The sequence below is a fragment of the Lathamus discolor genome, chromosome 1 (genome assembly GCF_037157495.1).
Source record: "Lathamus discolor isolate bLatDis1 chromosome 1, bLatDis1.hap1, whole genome shotgun sequence".
Lineage (NCBI taxonomy): Eukaryota > Metazoa > Chordata > Aves > Psittaciformes > Psittacidae > Lathamus > Lathamus discolor.
The window spans coordinates 137,034,584-137,059,903 of record NC_088884.1 but is presented as its reverse complement, the minus strand read 5'-3'; the positions used below and the strand labels follow the sequence as shown (position 1 = coordinate 137,059,903).

The following is a 25,320-nucleotide window of genomic DNA, read 5'->3' as shown; positions in this document are numbered from 1 at the left end:
ATTCTATGTAGAAATAAAGGTCTCATTACAGCTGAACAATGAATTATTCTTGCAGAACTACCCCAAAAGCTTCTCTGCTTTCCCACTGCTTTGTATCTAAGAGCTTGCTTCAGCAGCCCTGATGCCCATGCTTAACCTTTTGGTTTATACCAGTTTACAGTCAATAAATGTCACCTCATAACTACTGTACCCTGTAGAAAAGTTGAGAGGTCTGAGAACTACACTGAGTTCTAGGCAGTGAAAGTCTGCAGGCTGGTGTCTTACAGTTTCCAGATTTATTGGCATGGGACCCTGTGCAGGCATGAATATGTGAACAACGCCTACCATATTATGCAATGGCCAAAAGTGCAAATAAATAATCATATCATCCTTGATTCAGTAATAAGCTGTGCGTACCCTGCATTTGTAAAAATGGTAGAGAATCACGGCACAGGATGGAATGGTTACCAGCACCCTGGCTATTATATCTTGCTACTGAAAACATTAACTAGAATGACAAATACTCAGCTGTCATGCAGTTTTTCCACTTCTTTTTTTTTGTGAGTTTGCACTCTAATATTCATAGGAGAAAGAATGATGTCATTTTATTAACCTCGTAACCGCTTTCTGCCAACAGAAAAATAAAAACATTGGAACGACCATCTGGCGTGAAGTTTCTGTTTCTCTTAAAAACACGTCTGCATTTTCTGTTGCTCAAGACACCAAGGGTAAAAAAAAAAAAAATAAAATCTGTCTTCTGACAAATTTTACAGCACTGCAATGAGAAAACAGATATAAAATAAAACACAATTCAGCTAATTAGTATTTGGTGAACATGAAAATAGTGTATGGTCTGGAGCTCTTCATGTATGTACGTGTAGCACCCAACCTGAGGGGCTTCAGAGCAGTACCATTCACAGAGCAACTGCACTTTCTCTTCGGGCACATTATACCCCAATCACACTTTCAACTGTTCCTGGGTACTTTAAAATTGAATTTGTAGGCAGAAATTTCTGCTCAGTGAATATACGAGTAGTATATGTTAAAAACAACAAAAATACATTTTTCTCTCATGGTGTCACATTTTGTTTAAATTCTGAAGAGAGCTCCTCCTCTTGTGCTTTTGTATTTCATAGGCCTCTACTGCTTAATAAACCTCCATGAAAGTTACAGATTTTTAATTACGATAAAATAGTGGAAGTGGGCTGCTGTCTACCTTTACCAGGCCAGTTTTAGAACTGAGTACCTGAAACATCAGCTGAAAGGAATGAATCAAGGAATAAGAAAAAACAAAATGGAAGAGGTTATTCAATGTAAGAGTTAGACTAAAGGCTTCATGTCAACGACATGTTTTTTCTGAAAAGAACAAAGTAGGCTAAGCTGAGAATCATAAGACCCAACAGAGAGACCCAGTAATGAGAAATTCCAAAACTGTGTAGATTGTTTTGGGGGGAAATCTGAGAATTCTTACACTACCTGTTTCTACTGGGTTATCTCCTTGGCACCAGCTGAGTTTGACATGCATCCATCAGTAAAAAAATACAGAATTCCTACATTGTCCGAATCTAATATTACTCCCAGTAGATCTTTTACAAACAGTTGTCTTCTATGTGGCTCCAGTATAGGATAGTAACAACACTATTTTCACGTTGAAACAATTTTTATTGAGGATTTTTTAAGATTTATTGTTGTAAAATATTGAAATGTAACAATTATGCTAAAGAATTTCTCAGAAGTACTGCTGAAATAAACTACCATAGCATCAGGTCTAGTGCAGTGCTATGTAGCAACCATTCATAACATAATTCCTAGCTCTTGTTTTTAAACAGAAATATCTCTAATGTCTTCTGGGTCTCTCAGTATTGTTTTGCTCTCCCTACAAACTCCTGTCAACAGAACAGAGATATGCCATGTGCTCAGAAGCAGATAATGCATGTCAGACTCTGTTTTCAAAATAGAATCAGTAAGAGGATACATGCTGTACAGATTGTGTAATTCAAAATAACAGTTGTTTGAACTACTGAAAATGAGCATGTGCTTAAGGAACAGTTACAAATGTCAGTCTAGAAAGTTTGTTTTGGCTAACACATTTTACCTTAATATGATGGGTGGAAGGCAGTGGGTATAATCGTAGATGGCTTTGGATTATGAAAGTGCTTGTTATACATTTCTTTTTCATAAAGTATATAGCTTGGTTGTTTTTTACCTCCGTTTTTCCACTCCCTGATGATTTACGACATGGCATTTATATAGGCAGTTGTGTGTTGTGAAAACAATGCTGAGCTTGCAGCTTTATTTTAATTCTAAAGCTGAACTGGTTTTAAGATGGAACTTAACCAGCTTCTGAGAAGAGCTATGTGACGTGAGTCACTGCAGGAGAAAGAAGGGGATTATGAGTTGTCAGTGCCATGCTCTACAGTGGAGACAAACCAACAAAATGGATGCAATGAGTTCTTTTACCTGAGATGTGGTTTTTTTCTTAACTAAAGAAGGCTGCCTATGTAATTCAAAAATATTTCAGTCTTGCCAAGAGAGAACAGCTTTTTAAATTAATGTAGTCAAGCGCTTGCTGCTCTTCAAGCTTTGCATTTCTCCCCCCCACCACAAGCTACAGAAATTTATTGACTACAAAGTTATGAAGTATGGGCTGAGTCTTCTCAAAGGACCAGGGATTATATCCTGCTGCCATAGACCATGGAGAGAGTTGGGTTGCTGGTTTGTTTTCAACATCTAGACAAAGACAGCTAATTTTTACAGAAGTAGTATCTGATTTTAGTTGAGGTCCATACTATACACTTGGCTCATTTAAGGCTGACTAACTTCATTAGAAGTTACTTTATAAAAAGACTTGTCTTTTGCTCGGATTTCAGATGGTTCTTCTAAAAGCAACACAATGGCAGAAGAGAAAGCACAAGGAGGAAAGGTTTGAGCTTTTCCTAAATTTCAGCAGAAATTAACTTCTCCTTGGTTTCGTATGTCTCCAAAGGTTAGTAGGATAAGAGTTCAATATACCATTAACTTCATTTCCTGAGAGAAATCCAAGTGTGATACAAAAATAGTATGTAAATACTACTGTGGTCACCAACAGGATGCTGTAAAAAATGTGGTGGGAAAAGCTGAGGGTAGATAACAGCTGTGAGCAAGAGAAACCTCACTCTCTTGGTGCACGGAATTTCCTACTACACTTTCACCTATTCAGCAAATTACACAAGTTTTACACTCACATAGTAACAAAATCCTCTCCATATTTGATTCAGCTCGTTACCTCAAGAACCGTCTTCAGAATGATGATGATGAAGATGATAATGATAATAATGATGATAACAATATCCAATGCGAAAAGTTATTATCATCTTGAAAATTCATATAGATGTAAAACCATAATCCAATTCAATTATTTATGTACTTCACTTTAAATGCTTCCCGTTTAGTTTATAAACTTTTTCTTAGACAAAACTATAAAAGACTGTGTAGGTTCCCATTCCTTTTACCAGTTTGTCAATAAGAAACAGCTTTTTAACAAGACATTCAATACACTTCTTCATAAAAAATGAAGCTACAACATCCAATGGGAATTCAGAAATGAAACAAACCATCTTTTACTTAGGTCAAACAAATTCACATAGTATGTACCTGCAGAAGTAATCTCTCAAAGGCAAGGAAGTTGTCCCATTTGGAAGTCTGGGGGTGTTTCAAAGTCTGGATCGTGGCCAGCACAAGCTGCAGAAGACCACAATGGTTCTCCAACGCTTTGAGATTGTTTTTGAAAAGCTTAATGTATGAGCTGAGCTGTTCTGGGGTGACTCTGCCTGTGGAAAGGAAAACAGGATACAGCACTCACTGGAGGCAAATACAAACCTACATTTTTTTAATTATAGTGAATGGGTTACAGAGAACTTTAGAGGCTTTCTCCACTACGGCCTGATCATTTAAGACAGGGAAATAATACCTGATGACTACTTCTAAGCAAGCTTTCTATTTTTATCAAAAGCCCAATAGGAATTTGCAGGCCTTTTATCTTAGAGCAAACCCACACTCTCCAGTGCTTCCTAAGGGTGCATTTTTGATCAGTTTTGACTCAGAAAATAGAGATATTTTTAGTGATTCAAGGAACTGTTTTCTGGAGCTGTTCTTAGAAGGGAGAGTTCCAAGGTGTGACTCTTCAGTTTCTAAGATGCAGTAAGCGTAGCATGATTTCACCCGTTATTTGAAACTAAACACCCCAGTGCCCATATGCCCATAGATCTCGCCCTAGTAGAAGACCATGAAAGGAGTCATTCAGGCCACATAGACACTACAGAACTAGCAGTTAACAACAACATTAAAGTGCCAGTTAAACTGCTTGATCAATTTGTATTTTAGAAGTGATCTGTTCCAGGGAGGAAGGTCCATAGCACCTCATTTGCCCCAAGAAAATACTCACAGGCAATCACACATGCCATCAACATGCAAGGAAAAATGGTGTCAAAACACCATCCTAATTGCAAGTCTGGACTGAAATTCAGTCTAGGGCTGGTTCCTGATTCCTGGCAGTCTCTGCCAGTTACAAGTCAACTTCCTCAAGCAAATGAGACCTAAAGAGCAAGGACATGTGAGAAGGAGTGAGGAGGATCCTTTAACTTAACCAGGACAAGCTTTGGTTCCAGGAAGGCAGTAGGCTGAGCTGATGCTAGGCGGTTCATGGCTTATACCACTGCTCATTTTACTGAGTATTTTTCCATAAAGGAAAGATCTTGCAAGACTGCCACTGTGTTTCTTCTCTGTGTTTGGTCATATCATCACTTTACAAGGCTTTCCTTCTGCCTCCATCCTTTCAGTATCATATAAATGGCAAATAAATGATGCCAGCAGTGAATCAATGTTGAAAGTACTTTCTCTTCATTTCAGTGATACCAAGGTTGGTTTTTGGAAGAGCATTTAGTCTAGGGAAAGCTTCTAAATAAAGCAAAAACACACAGGCTCTTTATGTGAATTTTAACAGAAAGCATCAAACCGAAAAATCAGCAAATGAACACACAAATCAAGCTGACAGCACTCAGTAGGCCGGAGAGCTGACAAAAGGCTTCCACGGTTAGCCCGCACCAGCTAAAACAGCAACCACAGCCATGTGTGTTTTTAGACTAAACACTGGAGCTTTCAGTCTTGTTTTATTTCTTTTAAAGCTGTGTCAGGCAGATTTACATGGTGATTTGAAAATGTCAGTCCATGATGCCTTGCAGCATACCTTTAATAATGACTGCATTATTACCTATAGCAGTCCTGATACATTGTGGCATATTCAAAATCTGGTAACTTGTTTCAACTGGGAAAACATGAAGTTGCCAGCCCTTCCCTCATATGAAACAATAAAATGGGAGGGCTTTCAAGACTTCTGATTTCAATTACAAAAATTTTATTTCAAGAGCTTTGTTCCATATCGTCCCTTGTGAAAGTGAATCCAGATGCAGCACTGGATCAGTGTAAGATCCATTCAGCACCATTTTAGACAATCAAATTCTTTCCCACCCTCAGAGTGCCACCAAAAAAAGTCCAATACGTATGTAAACAGAAGTGGAATCCTGACCTTAGCAAGTCATTAACAAAACTTACACTGGCATTAAAGAGTCCAGCATCTCATCTATGATACTTACAGTATCAATGGAACCACTTGGATCCAGGGTTCAAGAGTTGCAGCCAATTTCTACACAGAAATCTCCCTGGACAACTGGCTGATAATTAAAACTGTTCCAGTAGATGAGGAAAGGAATTTTAGAAAGTGACTGGTAGTAATCAGCAATTAAATGACTCTTCCTGAGGCCTAAATCCTCATCACCTTCCCTGCTGCTTGCTCACAGAGGGAGACTTCAGCACAACAGACTGAATTTGATCTAATCCTAACCCCACCAGCCTTTTATTTTTTTAAAGTCCCTTTGCCATTTTAAGTCCTTTTGTGTTGCAATGTGGCAGACAGGTCCTATGAAACCAAGAGGAGACAGATGACAACCACATCATCATGTTTCAACTGCTCTTCTAAAGCACGGCCACATGCCCGTGTGGGCACCAAAATCTGATTTGTGAGGACAACCTTATGCTGACAAAGGACTTGATCATTTTTTAATTCCTGGATGTGGGAAGAAGGAGAAATATCACCTCAACCACCCTGAAGTGATATGAAAGTACTCATAACCTTTCTTACACAAACACCAAGAATTCCACATTGTCTGGGAAGTAACCTTTGCCTTCAATGGTTACCAAGTGTAGCACGTGTGAAACTGGTTACAGATATCCCAAACACTGTCAACAACATTGTCATGACAGAGGACTCGATAAAAACAACATTTACTGAAAGCAGTATTTAGAAAACCAAACAAAACCATTTTAAAGCTTCACATCTCTTCGCATGTACAGCGGTGAGGATAAAATGAGTAGGCAGTGACTGGGAATTCTCACAGCAAAATTCTAAAGCTGATAGAATACAGGAGGATGGTGAACAGGGAGGGACAACACTAATGCTTATAGACTGATGATGCAGACACTGCAGGAATTAATTCAGTTAAGAAACTCTGAATGGTTAGTTAGTAACAATCAAAATATTTGTGCACTAATGCAAGAATCTTGGGCAACAGAATGAAAAAGTAGTATAAGGAATGAAACTGGACATTACAGAAGTAACGGAAACATGGACTTGGTAAGAGCCAATTCCATGTCCCCTTCAGTCCTACAATAACTGATTTTCAAATCTTCTGGGACATAGAGATGGTGAATTCCACCTCCAACTTTCAAAAGCTCAGGGCAGACCCCAAAAGAACTACAGATCACTTTCACCAGCTTTTAAATTACAGGAACCATACTTAGTATTAAAAATAAATGAATTCATTGGAATAAATGATTTTTTGTTAAGTATTAAATGACAGTTAATACCACATGCACAAATGATGATGTGTATGGGGAGACTGAAGGGAAGAAATAATTCTACCACTAGTGAAGCAGATCACTCAAGTTAGACATAAAGGGGCTGAAATTATCAGCAACTACTGGAGGTCTGTCAAAAGTCTGGTTTTGAGTAGTGAGAGTAGCCTTGAGTGGAACAGAAAGACTTTCACCTCAACGGTTAAACAACAAGTTAACTGGACAAACCGCATTTGTAGACATCAAGACGTTCATCCACAATACGACTTTTTTCCATTTTAAATTAATGCTGCAGTCTGTGTAGTGTAACGCAGGCATTGCTTCAAGAAAATAATTATTTTTCAAGATAGATTTACTGGTAGAAGCAAATTCTTAAAATTCAGAATCCCAAAGCACTGGTTTGTTTTTGCTTTTGTTTTGTGTGGTTTGGGGTTTTTTTACATAAAGATTGATGCATAAATGAGGTGTCTAAAGAGCAAAGGTCAGAATTATCAATGCGCTGTTCCAGACACACAGTCCTTATTTTTTCATCTAACACTTCGTTAATTATCTCCATAGGGACAAGAAAACAAGTAGAGGAAAGTACATTTTGTGACCAATTGAATAACTAAGGGGATGCTCTTCCAAGACTAGAGGAACCGCCAAATACACATAGCTTTAAGCTTTGTTCAATTTTATGCAAGAACACAGTTTGAGCTTCACTGGCTAAAGCGATTTCGCTGAGGTCCATTTTTCACTTGACAGAACCACAAATAAGAAATGAGCTTGGCACATATATGCTCACAGACGAGATCTTTCAAGGCAGTAGAGGGCTGAAAAATTCCAAATATATTGTTTTCCTCATCCACAGTCTCAGGAATATAGACTTATCTCTCCCAGTAGCTTGCCTCACATCGTGTCCAATGCCGGATACTTGCGAGGAATGTAGAAAGCTCTCATACTCCATGAAGCCAACTGGGCAACACTACAGCTAAGGGAGTCACATATTTTACAAACTAAGTGAAGGCAATTCAGTAGGATGGACGACACCCCTTGTGTCCCCTTGCTAGTGTAATTTCCAGATGTTACTATTAACTCAAAATGCTTTTGTACTTCTTAGGAAGTTTAACCGTAACTGCCACAAAAATAATTTAATCTCAACATTTCTTTAGTTAACTTCAAAAGTCATCGGTCCCTCAATTGTTAATAAAGAAAAGAACGTCAACTACTCCCTAGTTCTTTGTAGAGATGAAAAGTAGGCCAGTACGAGATGTTGTTTGGCTGGTTTCCCCAGAATAAGGCTCTGGACCTGAAGAGCACTAAACATTACAGGAGACTGAAAGGATATGTCACAGCCTTATTTCTATGTGCTCCTCTCCCACAGCAAACACAAATCCATCTGCTCTGGGGTTGATGGCCACTTCCAAGCTTCTCTCTGTCTTCTACTGCAGAAGCACTAGTGTCAAGATAATCCCACAGTCACAGGTATGAGCATAAATGACAAGTCTTCACTGCAGCGCTTCCAGGATAAGTCCATCTTGAGGGTCTGTGCAGCCCCTGAAGTACACCCAAAACTGCACAGCAGTGATGGCCTTATGCTGCCTGCCCCCAGCAGCACTGTGCCACCAAGAGAGAGCTGTGACCAGCCTTCCCTCCTTTTTGGCCCTTACTGACCCCCATTCCTCCTGCCACCTTAGCTGCAGAACACAGACACTGGAGGTCAGCCACTCTTCCCTGCCTGTCATGGGCTTTCCAGTGCATCTCAAGTCACTCCAGAGTGACACATCTTCAGAGGTCTATCTGAGGAGGCAGAGCCTGCCACGTGTCATATGTCTGAAGGTGTGCACAGCAGTGGCTTTCAAGGACATAGAAGCCATTGACAATGGTGACAACTATGCTGATATTTAGCAAATTCTGGAATAGAGGTATATACGCAGAACACATAAAGCTGGACTCTTTACTACTTAACTAACACTTGCCATGGCAGTCTGTACTTTTAAGGTGACTTGGCTTCAGTCCCATCAGCTATAGCAGTTAGTTATCTCACAGGCAGTTTATTATCCATCACTAGATGTGCATGGTATCACTAAATCCTTGTTTTAACAGTGTTCCTAGATAGATCAACTATATTTACATAACTGCCACATGCAATTTTAGCCTTCTCTCCTAATTAGCCTGGGGTTTATTAGAAAATGGAAACCATGCTTAAATATCAGTTCTGTTACTATTCTTTCTCTATTCTTTTGCATGCCTTAAAACAAATCACTAATATAATCCTCCAGATTTTCAGTTCTAAGCACCTAAATGCAGATGCCTGAATATGACACCAGTTATGATTTACAATTCCTAAATTACCTACAGTTTCAAGTTTCCCAGTATTTTCAGAAGGCTTTGACAAAGGTAACTTGTAGCTTAAATATCCCAATGTGGATCGATACCTTTTTCATCCTTCAGAGCTTTGTTTTTAAATGCACAGCCACTCCAACCCATTATTTCCTTCTTTGTGTACTCTACCATTCTGTTTCCCCTTTTCATTGTTAAATCAGTATCAACAAAAAAGTAACAACCATCTCTAGCCAAGGTCTACAATGCTCTCGTTGCCCTCACAAATATTAAAGCAGATTTCAGACCTGATCGAGTAATTGGGTGAAATTTTAACTTCCAGAATTCAGCTTCACAGGAGTCACCACCTATATTAACGTCTAGTTTTATACTCAAATTTAATCCTCAAATCTCCTTCTTAATCTTGACTAGATACGTATAATGGTCATATTTTACTACCTCAATTTTCACCTTTACCATTAAGTTAATAAGCACTAAGTACTAGGCCACTTCCCAGCCAGAGGATCTCCAGCGCTAAAATAGCCTAGCAATCATTGAACGCAGTAATTCATTGCGACTATAAAGGGACTTGAAATTGGCAAATTTGGTTGAATCATCTCCTGCATGCTTTAAACTTCTCACAGAAATGAATCGACTTGTTTGTCTTAAAATAACATGCCCAAAGGATTTCAGGTGGCTTGTGCATGTCCTCATTTAACACTAAGACATATGTTTCCAGACACTGAGTACTTCATCATGTTCTTGGCACGCCATCCCAGAAAGAGGGAGGTCATTGTTCTTCTTTGGTACATTATTCACAGGACTGATTATTTCTCTGATGATTTCTAAAAGACTTCTGCAGCTGAGAACACGCTAACAATCATTTTGGGTGGTAAGCAAATAAATAGGGATGGAAAACATGATGATGTATGAGTATGTACATATGTAATTTGCCATGTCTCTTGTGTAAAGAGTCATCCTTTGTGAGACTGAATGATCAGGCTTTCACAATTATGCTTGCAAAAAAGCAGCAGGCAATCCACCCAGTTTTACTGTATTCCCATATTCCACCTCAAGCCTTATACTTAAGACACTTTGTAAGCACAGCAGCAAGTACTGTATCTTTGGTTTAAATCCTGTGGCATGGGCTGTTCTCAGTGACATTTTGCTCCTTTACTTCTGCTTTACTTCTACTCCACTCTCATGAAACCCCATCTGGGGTACTGTGTCCAGCTCTGGGGCCCCAAACACAAGAGGGACAGGATGATGCTGGACTGAGTCCAGAGAAGGGCCATGGAGATGCTCTGTGGGCTGGATCACCTCTTCTATGAAGACAGGCTGAGAAAGCTGGGCTTGTTCAACCTGAAGAAGGCTCTGGGGAGACCTTAGAGCAGCTTCCGGAACCTAAAGGGGGCCTAGAAGAAAGCTGGAGAAAGACTTCTTACAAGGGCATGAAGTGATAGAACAAAGTAGAATGGACTTAAGCTGAAAGAGGGGAGATTTAGACTGGATGTAATGAGGAACTTTACTGTGAGAGCGACAGTGGCACAGGTTGCCCAGGGAAGTTTTGGATGCCTCATCCCTGGAAGTGTACAAGGTCGGGCCGGACGGGGCTTTGAGCAGCTTGCTGTAGTGGAAGGTGTCCTTGCCCATGGCAGAGGGGTTGAAACTAAATGATCTTCCAACCCAAACCATTCTATGACTCATCACATTCCGCTACTTTCTTCAAGTGTGATCCCCCTTTTTTTTGACCAGACGGCTCCTTTATTAACTTAAAGAAATTCTGAAACCCTTTCTGTCATCTCCTAAGACACAAAGTGCAATACTTAGAGATAACACCTACAACTGCCCAGTGCCCCAGAAAAGTGCAGGTGCCATGCATTTCTGCTGCGTGCCAAGCAGACACCAGATTCAGCATCTCCCAGCCCATATGCACAAATTCTCCTGCTGATGTAAAATACTGTCATTACGGCTGGTACACCCTATGAAACAAAGGTACCACAGTGCACATGTACAGCCAGTTGTACCTTATTTCCAACCAGACTGCTTCCACAGAGATATATATAACAGCAACTGCAGTAAATTTCCTTTTCTTGCACTTAAAGAATAACTGTTTTATTTTTCACCCAGGTTCAAAGAGGCTTAAGGCTCCTGTGTTTTTAACCCTATCTGGGTCATCACAAATGAACAGTCTACAAGTACAGTTCAGGCTTTTTCTTGAAGGGGAAACCAACAAAAACCAACCAACCTCTCTCCCCCCACCCCCCTTCAAATTCAAAACTTCCAAGTATTTCTTTTCAAGACTGAGAAGATGTAACAGAACTCAGCAGTGGCAAAAAAAAAAAAAAAAAAAAAAAAAGTAAGCCTACCAAACAAATTTTAGCAGAGAACAGAAGATGGCAACACAATTACTTCTTTTCAGGAAGCTGCACCAGCATTCAAAACCTAACAAACAGTATCTCTGATACGTCACTTTTCTATATATTTACGTAAAACCCCAGCGTATTTCTATATAGCAGGGTTATTCACCTACTACTGACTAATGGGTATTCAAAACCAGGAAGAAGCCTTCTAACCTTTCCGGAGCAATTTGGTTTGTTTGTAAAAGTTGCTTGTTTAGAAGCATTACAAACACTGACTCACTGCAGACTCCAGCCAACGAAGAAGTACTCTTACTCACAATACCTCCCAAAACAATACTAGTTACCAATATACATGCAAATAAATACTATTTAAATACTATTTAAATTTTTAAGCTTTTAACCTGCAGTTATTTCCTCTTAAAGATATGCAGTATAAAAAATTAATAACATACATGTACATTAAACCCATTTGAAAGCTTCACAGATGTTTATTTGTGCATTAATGTTTAAGCCCCACTATTGTGAACATCATGTAAATTGTCTAGAGAAAGACCACATTAATATAGGCTTTTCACAACCTATATTTAAAAAGCCTTAATACTTTTATTAAGACAAAAAGACTTCATACTGAAGCTAATATAAGCTTTGTAGCATTACATTAGCAAAGAATATAAACAATGAAATGATATGTTTGCAAAACTCCTGCAAGAGCAACACACTTCTGTTTTCTTTTAAAATTTTAAGAATTATCTTCAACTCTAATCACAACCAGACATGGAAGGCGACCTGGCCACAAGTTCATATTTAAGTGTTTGGGTTGACTGTCTAGGAAAAAAATTTACATTAACAAAAAAAGAAAAAAGAAAGAAAGAAAGACTTCATCCCAAAAGTCTGGACACATAGAAACACTATTGTCACCTCATTCCCTTCTTCAAAGTGACAGCAAAGTTAGGCAAATAGTCCTGCATCTGTGTGCCAAGTACAATTTAATCAAAGATAACATACTACCGGCATATTTCTCTGTTTCACATCACTGTACAGGGTTCTGTGTTTCACTTTCTAACTGTTTTATAGCAGCGAAGTACAAAGTAAGTAAGGTATGAGACACAAATATGACGTTCTTTACAGTTTTATTATGGCTTTACCCACTATTCATCTTACAACACAAGAGACTATTTAGCATGCAGCAGGTTAATCATGGAACAAGAGACAGATAAAATGAAAGTACCTGTACTGAAACTTTGCAACTAACTTAACCTAGGAAATGCTATTTCTGCAAGAATATAAAGTCACAGAATAACAATAAAGAAAAAACTAAAACACCCCCCCAAAAAACCCAAAACCAAACTAACAGAAAACCACCACAACAAACCTAAAAAATTTAGCCAGAGCTTAGGGTAAAACATGGTACTTGGTGCTTCAGAACCAACTGAAGTCTTTCTTTAAACTTATACTAAGTGTGAGTAGTCCCAGTATGTATATGTATATATGTATGTCCCATATGTATGTCCCATCATGTATAATGCAGTGGTCATTACACAAATAACAAAAAAACCCAACAACCAAAAAAAATGAACACCAGACACCAACCCCAAAACCCACAAACCAGCCCACGCCACCCCTAACAAATCTGAACAACACCTGATTTCCTAAATAGAACAGCAAAACGCTACTTACAGTTACCTGCAGGCAATACCTTTCTAACATATTAAGGGACAAATTTTGCCTCCAGACAAACTTCTTGCAATAGAGGAAGTACAAGATGCTCCACAAAACTTCTATTCTGAGTAATTTCAGTTTTGGATTAAAACATCTAAATTAAAACAGCTAATAAAATAGATTTAATTTTGCTATGAGTGCACTTCACATTATCCATTTCAGTCTCCTTCTCTAAATCAGGCATGTCTCCTTTAAGCAGGACCACTTTCAAACTCATTCCCAATAGCTGTAGCTGTTGTTGCAGTAGGAGAACCCAGCGAGGCTGCATGTTCCACACCATTACCATACTTTTCACCTCTACAATTAAGATGAAGATTTGGTATTTCAAGGTGCTTTTTTTCAGATAGGATGTGTAAATGACACTGATGTTTTATCATTTGGTTTTTTTCTCCTCAGTAAGATGGATTTCAGAAAAAAAGCACTTAAAATGTCAATTTGATACTCTGCCATTAAAGACAAACCAGCACACAAGTAACAGGTAGATGCAAAGTAGTGTTTTCCCCAAGTCATAAAAGAACATAATCTACTGAAAGGCAATTTAAGGGAAGGAAGAAAGGAAAGGTGAGAGACAAAGGAAAGAAACAGGTAAGATGTTTAAAAAATAAAAATTGACACAATCAGCTGAGCAGCTACAAGATTGATAGAGCTGGGTAAGAACACGCTACTTAGTGCTGCCTTTATCACTTCAGACTTTCATTCTTCCTCATGAAATATCCTGCATTGCTCTACAAGTTAAGAGTCCCTTCACTTTTAAACTCATTGTATTAGATGATCACATTCTGGGTCTGGATCCTGCACAGTATCTCTTTTTCTGTCCTCAAGCTCTTGCCCAAATAACACAAATGAAGTTAACAACAGTAAACTTCAGTAACTGCTCGTAAGTCATCCTCTCATTTTTATACATTTCCAGTGTTTGAGCTAAAGTCCAACAAGGAGGATTAAAATGTATTATTTGCTAGCATGATATTTCAACATTTGGGACACAGCAGTTTCCAGTTTCAACTCTTTTCAACTTCAGAAACAATAGCACTCAATAAGAACACATTTCATGAGTGCCTGTAGGCACTAGCAAACCTTTTGCCACTTTCAACTTGCTGTTTTGCAGCAAAGTCCTTTGTTTTTAGTATTTATTTCAACTTTTTTTCTGTGTTTCTTTCATTTGAAATAGTCTTAATAGTGGATCTGTGACCTAAATCCCTCTAAAATTCCAGACTAAATGTGTCTGTCAAGTTGAACATGAATCAGCCATATGCCCTTGCAGCAATGGAAGCAAACCAAGGTGACATCTGCACAAATGCAGCCAGAAGGCAGAGGGAAGCGGTTAGAACCCTCTAATAATTGTGAGACAGCATCTGGAATATGAAGTTTTGGGCTCCACAGTACAAGACACACTAGAACAGATCCAGAGAAGGGTCACTATAATAGTTTAGAGATCTAGAAAAGGTGATGCAAAAGTAATGGCTGAAGGAAACGGGTAAAAGGAGGAAAGGGAGCTACTTACTCTCTTTAAGGACATAAGGAGCGATTACAGAGAAGATTGAATCAGACTTCAGAGGCGCACAGTGAAAGGACAAGAAGCAATGGTCACACACTGCAGCAAGTGAAAAAAAAAAAATCAAGCTGTACATAAAGGAAAACATTTTCTCCACAAAAGCAGTTTAGACTGGTGCAGGGGACCCAGACAGGCTGTGGAACTGCATCCTTGGACATATTCAAAATTCAGCTGAACTAGGTCCAACATATCTAACTCTTCAGCTGTCCTTGGTTTGAACAGGGGTTGGACTAGATGAATACCTTCAGAGATCCCTTCCAACCCCAAATTATTCTCCAGTTAATCAATATTTGTTGATACCACTCGTTCTAAGCTGCAGACAGTCCTCAAAAAGGGAAAATTTTAGAATTAAACGTACCCAGGGATGTTAAGGATCACAGGAAGGGATTCTACAGGTACGTAGCAAACATAAAACAGACTAGGGACAACATAGGCCCCCTGAGGAAGCTTTCGGGAGAACTGGCTACACAGGATTTGGAGAAGGCTGAGGTTCTGAATGACTTCTTTGTCTCAGTCTTCACTGGCAAAAGCTCTGACTGCACCACCCAGGTCTTAGAAGGCAGACACACGGACTGTGAGAATGAAGACCTTGGGCCCACTGTAGGAGAGGATCTGGTTCGAGACCATCTTCAAAATCTGAACGCACACAAGTCCATGGGACCTGATGGAATCCATCCGCGGGTCCTGAAGGAGCTGGCGAATGAAGTTGCTAAGCCACTGGCCATCGTATTTGAAAAATCGTGGCCGTCAGGTGAAGTTCCCGACGACTGGAAAAAGGAAATATAACCCCCATTTTCAAGGAAGGGAAAATGGAAGACCCGGGGAATTACAGACCAGTCAGTCTCACCTCTGTGCCTGGCAAAATCTTGGAGCACATTCTCCTGGAAGGCATGCTAAGGCACATGAAAAACAACAAGGTGCTTGGTGACAGCCAGCATGGCTTCACTAAGGGGAAATCCTGCCTGACCAATTTGGTGGCCTTCTATGATAGGGCTACAGAGTTGATGGATAAGGGTAAAGCAGTTGATGTCATCTACCTGGACTTGTGCAAAGCGTTTGACACTGTCCCACACGACATCCTTCTCTCTAAATTGGAGAGACATCAATTTGATGGATGGACCACTTGGTGGATAAAGAACTGGCTGGATGGCCGCACACAAAGAGTTGTGGTCAATGGCTCAATGTCCGGCTGGAGACCAGTAACGAGTGGTGTCCCTCAGGGATCGGTGTTGGGACCGGTCTTGTTTAACATCTTCGTCGCTGACATGGACAGTGGCATTGAGTGCGCCCTCAGCACGTTTGCCGATGACACCAAGCTGTGTGGTCCGGTTGATATGCTGGAGGGAAGGGATGCCATCCAGAGGGACCTTGACACACTTGTGAGGTGGGCTGATGCCAACCTTATGAAGTTCAACCATGACAAGTGCAAGGTCCTACACCTGGGTCGGAGCAATCCCAGGCACAGCTACAGACTGGGCTAAGAAGAGATTCAGAGCGGCCCTGCAGAGAAGGACTTGGGGGTGCTGGTCGATGAGAAAATGAACATGAGCCGGCAGTGTGCGCTCGCAGCCCAGAAAGCCAACCGTATCCTGGGCTGCATCAAAAGGAGCGTGGCCAGCAGGTCGAAGGAGGTGATCCTGCCCCTCTACTCTGCTCTCATGAGACCTCACCTGGAGTATTGTGTGCAGTTCTGGTGTCCTCAGCATAAAAAGGACATGGAACTGCTGGAACAAGTCCAGAGGAGGGCCACGAGGATGATCAGGGGACTGGAGCACCTCCTGTATGAAGATAGGCTGAGGAAGTTGGGGCTGTTCAGCCTGGAGAAGAGAAGGCTGCGTGGGGACTGCATAGCAGCCTTCCAGTATCTGAAGGGGGCCTATAGGGATGCTGGGGAGGGACTCTTCATCAGGGACTGTAGTAACAGGACAAGGGGTAACGGCTTCAAACTTAAACAGGGGAAGTTTATATTGGATGTAAGGAGGAAATTCTTTCCTGTTAGGGTGGTCAGGCACTGGAATCAGTTGCCCAGGGAGGTTGTGAGTGCTCCATCCCTGGTGGTTTTCTAGGCCAGGCTGGATGAAGCCTTGTGTGGGATGGTTTAGTGTGAGGTGTCCCTGCCCATGGCAGGGGGGTTGGAACACATGCTAGACTGAAAAAGAAGCGATGGAGGATAAATTGCAAAATATAAGCCGGACACACCACACTTCACATAGTTTCAGTTATTCTAAGGTACGTTTTTCTTCTCTTTTGAGCAACTGTTTTGTGCTCTCAGGAATGTTCTTCTGTGTAGCAGCATTGAAAAAAATTAACTGGCACTTTCCTGAATTCAGCATCCAACTGGAGAGAAGAATAATGATTAGTGCACAGATGGTGATGCTCCTAAGCAACACTACATACAAATGCAGTGTCACTTACTAATGAAAAACAAACTTCTGCTCCTGAACATCTCTCCACCTCAACTATTTTGTCACATCTCCTGAAAAACAGGGAGCTTTGTTGGCAGGAGTAGCAGTATCCTTCATCTTTTCTGTTATATCTAATGAGCTACAGAGATGACCTGAAGAGTTTAGTTGCTCAAGAAAAACAGCAGGCTACATGCTCTTTGCACGTCTGAAGCTTAGAGCAACATCTCTGTCCTAAACTGGCAAAATCTGATGACTATAAGCAGATACGATCTATTTAGTTAGCTGAATACTCTGACCATACTAACGGTGTCAAAACCCTGAGCTTCATCCTGGTGTAACACTGCACGGTGAAACAGCCACAACATCAATTTCTTTCTACAGTTCCCAATTTCCTAATGACTGTTCAGAAAGACCATCTTCATCAAGGGTTGTCAGGAAAGACTAACCCCACTATACTCAAAAAACATTCCCCTTGGAATGCCTATATAGAAGCCCCCTAAACAGGAATGCATCCAAACTTTCAGAAACTCTTCAAAAATATTTAGCACTCTGAGAAGCAAAAAGCCTTCCTGCCTCTGGGGTTGAGTGATGCAACAAAACATCTGCTGTATTAACCATCACTGAGACTGGGAACATTTACTTCAGGTCAAGACTACATTTTTAGTTGCACTACAGGGAGAAATCAGGAACTCAGTATTGCAACAGGCTGGAAGAAACAAATCCGCTTGGCTAGATGGTCCCACACTGCAGGGCTTCTGTTACTTCTGATGAGACAAAGAACAGACTAACAACTCAGGGACTGCCTGCTCAGGATCCAGGCTGCACAGTAGAAAGAGCTCAAGTCTGAGACAGGCAGTGTCCCACCTCCTTGGAAAATGTCTCGAGAACACCAGTAAGCCCTTGCAGCAGTGCTGTGAGATCCATCATGAGGAACTAGCGCCTCCTCAGGCTAAGCCAGGTCTGTCCCAGTTGCGTTGGTACGGGAAGCCTCCTGCTTCATGAGGATGCCTGGCGGTTTTGGCTACTGCCTCACTCATTCTGCAGCTTGCTTTCTCAAAGGGTTTGCAGACCACGTAAACAGGCAACAGAGAAATGTACATTAAACAACACAAGAATCAGTCTACAGTATGATCTCCTCTGTATAACGGGGCCACCTCACACTAGACCACATCGCCCAAGGCTCTGTCCAACCTGGCCTTGAACATCACCAGGGATGAAGCATTTACCACTTCCTTGCGCAACCCATTCCAGTGCCTCACCACCCTCACAATAAAGAACTTCCTCCTTATATCCAATCTAAACTTCCCCTGTTTAAGTTTGAACCCATCACCCCTTGTCCTGTCACTACAATCCCTGATGAAGAGTCCCTCCCCAGCATCCCTATAGGCCCCCTTCAGATACTGGAAGGCTGCTATTAGGTCCCTACGCAGCCTTCTCTTCTCCAGGCTGAACAGCCCCAACTTTCTCAGCCTATCTTCATACAGGAGGTGCTCCAGTCCCCTGATCATCCTCGTGGCCCTCCTCTGGACTTGTTCCAGCAGTTCCATGTCCTTTTTATGCTGAGGACACCAGAACTGCACACAATACTCCAGGTGAGGTCTCACAAGAGCAGAGTAGAGGGGCAGGATCCTCCTTCAACCTGCTGGTCATGTTCCTTTTGATGCAGCTCAGGATACAGTTGGCTTTCTGGGCTGCGAAGGTATTCTTCTAACTCAAAATGGTATTTCATATCTCCAACCTAAATTTCTGGATCTTCTCATTTCTACCCAAACAAATTTTAGAGTTTGATTCAACCCATGCAAACCAGCCTATCTAAAAAAGTTAACAGTGCTCCTCTTTACTTCACAAAGCTTGAAGTTTTGCTAATTTTATGGTAAGCTTGATTTTTAAAACTGTATTTGTACAGTCCAAATATAAAGGAACCAGAAGGCTTTAATTCTTTTAATAAGGGCTCATGTAACAGCACACTACACTTTGTTTCTCTTATTATACCAGTGTTTCGACTTTCATCAGTCTCCATGCCAGTAAAATCACACAATAAAGGAATTCAGACTTGATCAAAGTTTACTGTGCTCTTTTCAAACAGAAGAGCAAGGGTGATTCTAAAGCCACAAAAGAACATTTGTAGCAAAGTTTTTACCACTGCCAAATAGTATGCTAATAGCAAAGCTTTCCACAAGAGATTCATAGGCTGCCATGTTGAGAAGATGATTTAGATATGCATCAGACCTATGAAGAACAGAACAGGAAGTAGAGGAATGGAAAAACCGGCAACCTTTCTAGTGTAAGTCAGGCTGCTGCCTCAGAGCAGAACTCCTTACAGTCACTTACTTTGAGAGCTGAGCAGTAGAATCTCACTTTAATTTAGCACAATGCTATAAATCTCACCAAAAAGCTATTCCACTGATCTCTTAAACTGCCTTCCAAAGAGCTTTTCAAAAGGAGACGTAATTCTTTAAATAAAATACATTTATTTAAATGCCAGAATTTTTATTATGCCAAAATAATTTACATCCATACATTTACACTTACACAAAGGCACATCTGACCACAACTTGGCAAATATTTATCTTCCCCACATATTTATCACCATTCACTTGGGTACCCAAAACAGAAAGAAAACTGCCTCAGAGGCAAAATGGTGCTAATGTAGTTTTTAAAAGTGTGGTTTGCTGTTTGTTTGTTGATCTTATAAAGTGTGTGTGTATATAAATATGGAGTATTTTAATGTCTCTTTATTTAAATGGATATCTACCAAAAGACAGCTCCACCTACTTACATGCAAAAACATACTGTTTTGGGAAATGTATCTAGCTGAAAGGGTTAAGGCAAAATTTAGCTGTAACTACTATGTTATTGACAGGGTTCCAGTGCGTGTATATCATCCTGTAAAGCAGGGGCTCAATATCAGCACATTCACAGTAAGAAATACCAAATACTATCCAAAAGTCAATACTGGCAGCATTACTAAACTCCACAGGAAATTACATCTTCAAATCCCATATACTCAGTTATGTATTTATGGATGGAACAGATTAAACAGTAAGCAAACCGGATGTAGCATGCATAAAGCCTTTATGCTGGCTGGAATTCTGCACAGTGCTCTGCCGGCCTTCTGCAGGGCTGACCTCAGAAAATCAAATATGCTACACTGCTATACAGCTCAGGTTTTGTTCTGCAAGGAAAGGGCAAAGTAGCTCCGTCATTTTGTGTTCTAGTCAGTTTTATGGACTGTCATTTGGCGCTTTGTGTTGCTCTGTGATGTGGTTTCCCAAGACTTGCAATTCTTATTTAAAAAAGAAACTGGATTTTAGAATGCTAGCAATGGACACTTCTGGCCAGCTTAGTAGCCTGTGTGACTCACTGAAGTTTGTAACAACACTGTTCTTTTGCTCACAGAAAGAAATGACAGATAAAATACACGCTTTCCAAGGACATAACCGGAATAAGGAGAAGGAAAAAAGTCAAATCTTCCTTGAAGATGGCACAAGACCACTTAATGGCCCACCTGAAAACCTGAGTAGGAGATAGTGACAGAAAAAGGAGAGCATCCTGCTGTATTTACAAATGTGATAGAGATGATCTTAAATTTGAAACTGGGCTTGGTCCAAGAGTTGATTCACCAGAAATTCCAGCCAATTGTTGCCATCTTATCTTCAACCACGTTCTTTCTACACTCATCCCTTCTGAACCAGTCAATCTGACTTTCAGACATCCCTAGCACTTTCTTTGATACAACTAACAAAATGGATATGCAAATCAAAAACACCTGAAAGCAGCATTCCAACCTACTCAGCTTAGAAAGTGTGGCCAGAACTGCTGATTTCCTTCATTTCCCTTTCTCCTCCTTCCTCAGAACTCCTTTCCTGTCTCCACTCCTGCCGATTTCAGCAGAAAACAGAGCTCCCAGTGGCATGCAGACATTTAGGGGTGTCTGGGGAGAAGACGTGTCCTCTTCTACAGTTCTCTTACTCTCCTTCCCTCTCAGGATGATGAGGACACATTCAGAAGACATCAGAAAGCGAAGGCTTGATCTGTGGGGCCTCCCATAACTGTCAGAGGTTCTGCCACACAGAGCCAGGCAGAGAAATAGCAAAGCTGGGTGTCAGGCACATGGCTTGCAGAGGAAATGTGGGCAAGCACACGCACACCTCAGAGTAATGAGCAGCCTTTCACAGCCCAGAAAATACCAGAATTAATTTTCCTTGCACCAGAAATACAGAAACAGGACGGGATCAAGTTTCTTATTGCCGCACAGGGGTCCCGTGCTGCCAGTGTCACACGTGATGCAGTTTTTCAGGCAGGTGGCCACTGCAGGAGAGCACAGCTACACCAAATGGAATTCAAAGCTTTGCTTTCAAATGTAATTCACTCTTTATTTCCAGGGGGAAAAAGGCAAAAAAGTAGTAGTAAGGAAAACACTCTTACCATCTGACACAGCTGGTCTTAGTAAAGAGAGTAGGAGGCAACTTTCATGCTAGAAAAACTCTCTGACATTTAATATTAGGGCCATAAAAAACTCAGAAAATACCCTAAGTGTTGTGAAAAACCAGTGTGCAATCAGCCAAGATCTTCCGATACACTCAAACCTAAGCACAGAGCAGAGTGAAAGCACTTCCCTTCTCTTCAGCCGGTGTTGCCTCATATCACAGCTGCGGTGGAAGGAGCCTTTCAACTAAACACAGAAATCAGGACCAGAACAGGCCACTAGAATTTTTCCTTCTCAGCAAAAGCAGCAACTGATAAACAACACAATTTCAAGCTTCCCTACAGAGAACTAAGATGTTCTGTAGCAGGATGAACAAGGAATGAATGCTGTGAAGATGCAGATCTGTTCTAGAAAGTCATTAATAAACACATATCATTGGACAATGTGACACCTGGGTGTGAGCTTCAGGTTTTCTGCACTTATGCTCAGTGAGAAGTTTTTATTTTGGTGACTATAGTGCCCTCCTTTCCTTGATTCTAATTTTTCCCTGTTTATCATCTGTAAGACCGCTTTGAATTTTGTTTCACCCTTTGAAGTTCAAGTACAAAGTTAACAACTGAATATGATTCACATGCAAGATAAATACACAATTTGCAAAATAAATAACCAAGTTCCATAAACATCAGCAAGTTACAGCTACACTCCAACAGAAAAAGAAGTCAGAAATCTGTTTCCCCATCAACTCTTAAATGTTTCTATGTAGCACTATATTGGGCATATGTATGTCAGACATTTAGGCTGACATCAGTAAGTGTCAGGTTATTGCAGCCTTCACTGGATACCATCAGTAGAGGACACAGAAGGGTGGCTGATCTAATCATTCACACAAAGCAGCAAAGGTGGTAGACAGAACAAAGCTGAATTTTAAATAATTTGATTAAGAAAAATAAAAAGTAATTTTTAAGGCATATATACTAGAAAAACTGGGGGGTTCTTTATTTTATTATGGTGAATACTCACACACAGTATCAGTGAAAGCTTAAACAGGATTTTATTATCCTGTTAAAAGATACCTCCTTCAGACAAATTTGTAATAATCCTCTCACAGCTGCTCCTTTTCCACTTCCTTAAAAGAGCTTACAGCATTACTGTTGCAGCAATCTAGTATTTCTGATTAATAATCTACTAAATGCATGCTCTAGCTATTTGTAAAGACCATACAATATAGGAAACGTTCTAGTTAAGAGTTCATGAGTTGGCTGAACATCTAATTCTCCTACAGTACCTTGGCAGTTTACTTTGGAGTTCTAGATAAAAGTGTATTACTTTTATCCCATGCGGACCCTTCCTAATGAAAAGTTCAGCATAAAATAATCTTAGAGTGCATAAAATGCGAAAAATATTACAGCATAGAGCAACACTAGTTTTTATAAGCCTAACATACCAATTCCTGTATTTCACTATGTATGGTATACAGTGAGAGTGAGGTTCTGCAAAAAACCTATTGAAAGTCACTATGCTATAATCTGCATCTCTGATATGTTTAAGAATTCAGGTTTAAAGAGTGCCCAGACGTGGTTTTTGGCTTAAACTCTCTTGAGCCTTACTTCACATAAACCTCACAACCTGTGCGATGTAACCAGTACCTGTATAATGTAATCATATGCCAGATCTGCACAACTTCCATCAGATCAGCTGCCATTTACAATGCCTGCTTTCAGGACAAAAATCCTGCTGACGTTTCAAGAATACCCAAACTCCTGTGCTTGGAATAAAGATAAGCATCACTGGTTACCATTTGCATACCTTTAAACCCCTCCTTCATGGAACTCCATTGCTTCACCACTGCTTTCAATTTGTTTAAGGTTGTGGTATTTAAAATAAAATAACTGTGTCTCACTTACATACCAGAAAGACCCTATAATAGCCAGGATGCTCACCTGAAATCTGTTGACAAAGATAGGGACAAACCAAGGATGGGGTGAGTTTTCCCCAAGAGGGTGAAGTGCAAGAGTTGCTGGCACAATCTTTCACACTGCCGCTTGGCAGAGAAGGGTATGTCACACTACTCACCCATGCTCATCTTAATAGGTAAATTTTCTCTGCTCGCAGCCTCCACAAGGTGTCTCCTAGCCTCCATCACAGCTTCCTTTTGTTTGAGATTCATGAAGGACTCCCAGAGAGCTTTAGCAGCTGGATCACTATAAGAAAATGACAGGGTTACACTAAACATTGCTTGAATAATGGAGTAAGCTTAAGACAACATTTATATTTTAAGATGAGTGCTCCTACTTACTAACTCCTCTGAGGTGGGCAGGATACAAGCAAAAATAAAGTGATATAAAAGCTTGCTTTTTCTTAGCGGAATACTTGCTACAGTTTAAAAGAATAAAATATAGGATTTTCTGCTACCAATTATAAAGCATTAGAATTCACATATAATAAAGCAGCATATCAGCCTCAAAATAACCACTACTGTTCAACCATGGGAATATCAGAAACAGTCCAAACTTCCTCTGTTACCAAAAGCTATGGAAAGGATGGGCTATAACTTCCCCATGAGAGTTTAAAACCCAAAGCCAATACTACTATCCAATTGAGAGTGGCCCTGAGGATAAAGACTTCAGGGTGTTGGTTAATTAGAAGCTCAACGCGACCTAGCAATGTGTGCTTGCAGCCCAAAGAGCCAACTGCATCAAAAGGAGTGCAGCCGGCACATTGAGGGAGGCGATTCTCCCCCTCTACTCCTCTCTCTTGAGACTCCACCTGGAGTACCTCATCCAGCTCTGGGGCCCTAACACAAAAGGGACATGGAGCTGTTGGAGTGAGTCCGGAGGAGAGCCATGAGGGTGATCAGAGGCTGAAGCATCCCTCCTATGAAGACAGGCAGAGAAAGTTGGGGCAGTTCATCAGTGCATCAAGGCCAGGTTGGATGCGGCTTTGAGCAACCTGGTCTAGTGGAAGGTGTCCCTGACCATGGCAGGGTGGGTGAAACCAGATGATCTTTAACATCGCTCCCAACCCAAACCATTTTGTGATTGTGATTCCAACACCGAAGGCTGTTGGTATGATCTGATAAACTACAATCACTTTGGGCTTCACGGATTCTCCTTATAGGAATATAATAATCCACTGCAGAATGTAACTGTCCTTATAGTTTCTGTATTTACAGATTCTGTTTTCATTGTTGCTGTTGCTAAGCTTAAATTAGGGATTTGTGTGGCTCATCTGCAGTCAGCTCCCCACCAGTCTTCTCTCTCCTCCAGGACACTGCATTTGCTGCTGCTGACAATGCATTCCGTGTTTTCTCAGGGGCAGAAGTGGGGAAGGGAGAAAAACTCTCGCCTGGGGCTAAAGCCACACACTGGGATTAATTGTGTTGGGCTTTGAGTTTGGCTGATTTTGTTTTGGTTGGTTGTTTTTTTTTTTTTTGTTTTCTTTTTTAAAGAAAAACCTTCCCTTTGTTTTTTCCTCAGGAGACACTTAACTCCTAAATACATTCTTATGTCATTTACAGAATGCTTATAAACATGGCAAAACAAGCTTTGTTTCACAGAAAATGGAAAAGCCCAACAATACATTTGATACCTGTTACAGAGTAGCTGTACTTATGCTCTACTGTAACAGGAGGGCTGTATTTAGCTATCTGTGCTATCTCCCAAACCAGGTAAGAGGATGGACAAG

The 25,320-nt window shown here is 40.6% G+C and overlaps 1 protein-coding gene across 1 annotated transcript in view; it reads right to left on the bottom strand.

Annotated features, from left to right (window-relative positions):
* Nucleotides 1–25,320, bottom strand: part of SCFD2 (sec1 family domain containing 2) — a 194,059-nt gene that overhangs the window by 137,232 nt on the left and 31,507 nt on the right. Inside the window, exons 3-4 of the mRNA XM_065697335.1 lie at nucleotides 23,710–23,837; nucleotides 3,613–3,788 (exon numbers count right to left, since the gene is read on the bottom strand). Of these exons, the coding sequence (XP_065553407.1) occupies nucleotides 3,613–3,788; nucleotides 23,710–23,837 (304 nt within the window). The remainder of the gene's footprint in view (nucleotides 1–3,612; nucleotides 3,789–23,709; nucleotides 23,838–25,320) is intronic.